The sequence below is a fragment of the Chaetura pelagica genome, unplaced genomic scaffold, assembly GCF_000747805.2.
Source record: "Chaetura pelagica isolate M959 unplaced genomic scaffold, ChaPel_1.0 scaffold351, whole genome shotgun sequence".
Classification (NCBI taxonomy): domain Eukaryota; kingdom Metazoa; phylum Chordata; class Aves; order Apodiformes; family Apodidae; genus Chaetura; species Chaetura pelagica.
This window is the reverse complement of record NW_009952156.1, coordinates 95560-101549: the sequence shown is the minus strand read 5'-3', so window position 1 is coordinate 101549 and position 5990 is coordinate 95560. Positions and strand designations below refer to the sequence as shown.

Below are 5990 nucleotides of genomic sequence, written 5' to 3'. Positions count from 1 at the left end.
TAACATCACCACACACACACACACATTCCTTTCCTCATACTCACACACATACAGAGTGACCTCTTAAGGAGGACTGACGCAGGGCTTCCTTCCCTCCTCCCTCCTCCCTTTGGTCCTTAACCCTCTCCCTTAAAAGCACCTAGACCTTTTGCATTACCTCCCTAAAGGATATTTTCTAACTATATTCATATATATCTCCCTGGTAACCTTTCACATTTGCATTTTCCCTAAACATCATCCCTCAGTTTGTGTTAACCCTTAATAAACTGATTAGTTTGTGGAGCAAACCTTGTTTTTTTGGGCAATTTCTGAGCGTGGTGGGGGTGTGCATTCTAACTACCACCCTGAAATACGGTCCCGCAGTGGCCGTTCCTCCGTGAGAGGCGAGTGCCACGTGTGACCCTCGGTCTTATTCAAAAACCCCTCCACATCAGGAGGGGCAGTCGCAAGAGCACCTGACAGCCGGGAGCCCCCCAATACCAGCTCGCGACACAGGTATTCAAAGTACTCCTGTCTTATACTGTGTCTACAAAGCCTTGTACCCTGTATCAACAACAACTATTCAAAATATGTCAGAACTAAACATTACATAACAAAAATTATAATTGCTTTAAATTTTTTTTAAAAATTTGCTATAATACTTTTCTGAGTTTAATTTCTTGAAATGTATAAATTATTGCAAAAATGCATATAAAACAAGATCTCAAAGAGATAACAATATAGATGGCTAGAACTATTTAGATCAAGTTTGAAAAATGAAACAAAGGAAATCTTAAGGTAAAAAAAACAAACACATTTGAAATTAGACCTTCCAAAAGAGAATGCCAGTGTTAAAATGTAAAAGCACTCTGGGGTGCTTGTTGGTAAGAGGTGAAATTAATCTCATCTATGGTATGCTGCATAATTTTTCATGAGAAGCACAGTAATAGCTTGTGCTATTAAAGTATTCTACTGTTGTTTGTGAAAACAGGAAGAAATTATAGACCACATTTTAAATTAAAAATGCATTCTTAAAATGTTGGGCATAAAAAAAGAGAATGCAACAAAAGTATTAGTTTTGTTGTTAGACACTATGAAAATTAGGCCTTTTTTTGACCATATATAAATTACATCTAGACAGAACAATTAAATTATCATATGGTGTGCCTTATGCAGCCAGAATGTCAGACACATTTACAGTTTAATTTGGTTTTTGTTTGTTCTTTTTCAATATAGAGACCAAAATAAATAAGGAAGAAAATAAAAACTGTACATCAAACCCAGCTGTGCTTCACTCCCATGACTCAACCTGAATCATAAAATTGTTTTGGTTGGGAAAGATCTTTAATATCATAATTTCCAACCATTAACCCAGTACTGCCAAGTCCACCATTAAACCATGTCCCTAAGTGCATTGCTTACATGCCTTTTAACTACCTCCAGGGATGGTGCCTCAACCACTTCCCTGGGCAGCCTGATCCAGTGCCTGAGAACCCTTTCAATAAATAAATTTTTCCTCATATCCAATCTAAACCTCCCCTCGTGCAACTTGAGGCCATTTCCTCTCTTCCTATCACTTGTTACCTGGGAAAAGAGACCAACCCCCACCTCGCTACAACCTCCTTTCAGGTAGTTGTAGAGAGCAATAAGGTGCTCCTCATAAGACTTGTCCTCTAGACCCTTTGCCAGCTTCATTGCCCAACTGAACTGTCAAAATACATGATTTCAGTGAAAAACATGATCATTATGGGACAATTCTAAATAATTAATTTAATGTAAACGTACCCAATAAATGTGCTCCAAATCAACATGACTTTGTACAGGATAAAATAACTGTCTCAAATTATGCTTATAAAGCTGTTCATGCACATATAGTTCTATTATGTGGCAAAACTTAATTTTCCTTATTTAGAAGAATGATTCTACTAGATATTTTAAAACAAGTTTTTCAAAATAAGTTTTAATATCAGGTACTAAAACTCCCAGATATTAAATGCAAAGAAGAAAATCCACAAAACAGGTGACCTTGGAAATGTAAATTGTTTAATATAATTGCCATCTAAATAAATGAACTGAAAACTAAATAAGTCTGCAGAAAGTAATTGAAATAGTTCTCTAAATTATTCACTACTGTAGTTATAGAGAACTGCAATCTCCGTTACATATTATTCAAGACAGAATACATGTTTAAATAAAAATAAAATACTCAATGAAGGAAATAAAAAAGCATTAACACACCAATCTCATTTCCAACTATCACTTATTTGAATTTAATAAATAAAATTGTAATATGTATCACAGATCAAACTGAGAGCAAAGAAAAACAAACCATTAAAAAATTGCATTGAGATACTGCATTTAAAGTCTTATTTCAAAAAGGATATTCTTACACACTATTGCAAGCAATTCTGCAGAACCCCATTATTATTAGAAGGGTTCTCCAATGAGACAGTAGTAAGCAGAGGACCATGATGATGCTAAGATGGATTCTCAGAATCTGTCTTTACTTAGAAACTATTAGTCAAGCAATTTAAACTATTAGCTTGCAAAACAAAGTAGCACAAAATTGCAATAAAAACACCTTGTTTAAAACTTAAGACTGCTAGGAAATATAAATGTATTACTGACATATATTTTTATATACTGCTAAATATTATGTTCTGAGCAAAATTTACACTTCAACTATGTTATTGAAATATTAAATCCTCTATCACATAAATAACACATTGCAGGTAATGTATATAAGTCACGTTTCATCAGACTGTAGTGTTTGACAATGTTAGCATATGCATTTGTGTTGGAAATAAGTCTACTTACAACTGAGTCAGTATCTGGACACTCCCTATTAAAAAAAAAAAAAAAAAAAATGACACAATTATAAAATGCACACATTATTTTATTCATACAGTTCTGGTACTTCCTTTAATATTTTCAATTAATTTTAATTTAACCCATTTGCCTCTCAAACCCTGTTAAAATTTTTGTTATAAATAATCCACATTCAACTGAATGAGATTTGAAGAAGCTGAAAGTTTATGCTAAAAACACTGCAGAAGAAAAATTCATAGTAAATGCTGAAAAACCAAACTCACTTCACAGTGAAAAAAAACAAAACAAAATCAAGGGAGGTCCAGAGTATCACACTGTATACTTTAAGAGTCAGGTCTCTATGGATGATGTGCATATTAAATAAAAGTCACCAATCCTAATGAAGTAGTCCACATGCAATTGCAAAACATTTTGGACAATAATCAGTTCTTAAAACATTTAAGCCTTTTCTTAAAGGAATTCAGAGCTTCTCTCTTTTGGAATTTCAAATTTCAATTTGGAAGTCTGAGCTTGTCAAGAACAGTTGCAGTCAAGTACCAGAAGATGCTGGAAAAAATAATAGAATGTCCTCTTATGAAACATTTTTAAGTATAAAAAAATTGTCAGAAGGAAGGCAGTGATTGCAAGCACATTGTTCACAAGTGTTATATTTTTCTGCTATAACTTGGATTTAAGCATTAAAAAAAATAATGATACTGAATCTCTCTCACTTATATATGCAAAAAGCAGGAGCAATTGCATTTACAGTATGTGGAAATACTTGAGTAGCATACAGGTCCTTTCTAATCTACACTCCAACAAATAAAATCATAAGTGCCAGTGTAACTGAACAGTTTTTATATAGCCAAAATGAACATTTTAAATGTGTACTTATTATTATTTTTAAAAATCAAAGTTGTAGCAAACTAAATAATCTTTTCTGAAAGGCTAAATGGGTTAAATGTGAAAGTTACAGTGTCTTTAAAAACAAATATGAAAAATTGCTAACATGGGAGCAATAATATGAAATTCAGTACAGGCTGTTAATGAATTGAAAGTAAGATGAAGTATCTCATCTCTGAAAGACCCCACACAAAAGAAAACACATGACCAAGTTTCTAATTGATTTATGTCTTGGCTCCTTCTGCTAGCTAAGCAGAATTCACAGCAATAGAAACAGCTATTTTAAACAAAGAGAAAATGTATTAGATTTCTCTCAAAAGGTATAACAAACAGATGTTACAATATCTGCTTTTATAAAGTGTCTGTATTCAAACAAGACAGCCTGAAGTCCAGAAAAGTTAAGAAATATGAAAGATGTGAGGCAAACTACATTAAAAGAATTCAATCCATAATGAAGATTTTCAAAATTAGTGATCTATTAGATCTCAAAATGCAATGGCAGATCTAGTATAATTCAGAGGACTGACAGCACTTCACAGGATCCATTCTCAAGATACAAAGCAAAACTCAATAGTCTGGAAATGCTGGTGACATGGAAAATTAGGACATCAGTTTTTAGATGGATGTGCTTTTACATTGCTAGATGCATAATCTTTTTCAGGATTAAAGAACTAGGTCACTAGGTTACTGTAAGGTAACATTTCAGGAAACAGAGACTCTGTAAGGAAATTTAACGATTGTAGCTAGTATCTAAACCAAATAATGCAAATAAGTTATTAGAAAAAGCTAAATCCTTGACTGAACCTGTATAGCAATATGCAATAGAACACATTGTGTATGGTATTTCCCTCTGTAAAACTATTACTAGATACAATATCCAGTTTGGATGTCAGCACTTTAAAAATCTGTACTGATTAACTTAAAAGCTTATAAACATGAGTTTTTCTAGGTGCAGAAAGCCTGCCCTACACAAACCAACCAAGCTTACAGCCTAATGTAAAAGGAGATTAAGAAAGAACTTGACCGTTTTATGCAGAGAAGTTTCTGATGATATGGAGTTCTATCACATACAGCTTATAACTAGATCATCAGCTGAAGATGAAATCAGATGAAATTTAGAATAGCAATAAGTTTTTTTAAGAGATCATAAATACATATTATAATTGCTTAAGCACATAATGTATCCTCTATTATTTGAAAACCCTGCATTGTGATGTTCTAGTTCATTTAGAAGTTACGGATTAATGTAAGAATCTCTGTAAAAGCCTATGGCATGTGTTGCATAGGAGGTCCATATCATGCAGTGCACTTCATTCTTTCTTACCTCGGCATTGATTTTTTTTTTGTATTATGTATAGATATAGAAACAAATAATATAAATCAAGTTTCAGTCCAACTTGTTGAAAGCAAGTGAGATTATTTTCCCATTTCAGAGTGGCTGTGCTGTTTTATAGCTTCTGATGACATCATTGTGCCATGAAAAACAAAATTTCTTCTAGAAAAAGCATGGTGGATTGACCTTGGCTGGATGCCAGGTATCCACCAAGCCGCTCTATCACTCCCCCTCCTCAGCTGGACAAGGGAGACAAAATATAACAAAAGGCTCATGGGATGACATAAGGACAGGGAGATCACACAGCAATTACCATCATGGACAAAACAGACTCGAATTGGGGAAATTATTTTCATTTATTGCCAATCAAATCAAAGAAGGGTGATGAGAAATAAAACTAAATCTTAAAACACCTTCCCCCCCACCCCTCCCTTCTCCCTGGGCTTAACTTCACTCCCAGTTTTCTCTACCTCCTCCCACCCAATCAGCACAGAGGGACAGGGAGTGGGGGTTGCAGTCAGTTCATCACACATTGTGTCTGCCACTCCTTCCCTCCTCGCCCTCTTCCCCTGATCCACTGTGGGGTCCCTCCCATAGGAGACAGTCCTCCACAAACTTCTCCAGTGTGAGTCCTTCACACAGGCTGCAGTTCTTCACTAACTGCTCCAGCATAGGTTCCTTCCACAGGGTGCAGTCATTCAGGAACAGACTGCTCCAGCGTGATTCCCCAATGGAGTCACAACTCAAACCTGCTCTGGCATGGGCTTCTCTCTTCATGGGGCCACAGGTCCTGCCAGGAGCATGCTACAGCACAAGCGCTCCACGGAGTCATAGCCTCCTTTGGGTGCATCCATCTGCTCTGGTGTGGGGTCCTCCAAGGGCTGCAGGGGGTGTGGTGGTGCACCCCCCCCCCAATCCTGGACCCCTCCATACTTGGTGCAATTTCCCCCCCGGGGGGGGGGGGGGG

At 35.9% G+C, this 5990-nt stretch overlaps 1 protein-coding gene across 1 annotated transcript in view; it reads right to left on the bottom strand.

Moving 5' to 3' along the window:
• LOC104397224 (FCH domain only protein 2-like) overlaps positions 1–5990 on the bottom strand; it is a 154805-nt gene that overhangs the window by 57630 nt on the left and 91185 nt on the right. Inside the window, exon 11 of the mRNA XM_010007172.1 lies at positions 2797–2821. Coding sequence (XP_010005474.1) covers positions 2797–2821 — 25 coding nt within the window. The remainder of the gene's footprint in view (positions 1–2796; positions 2822–5990) is intronic.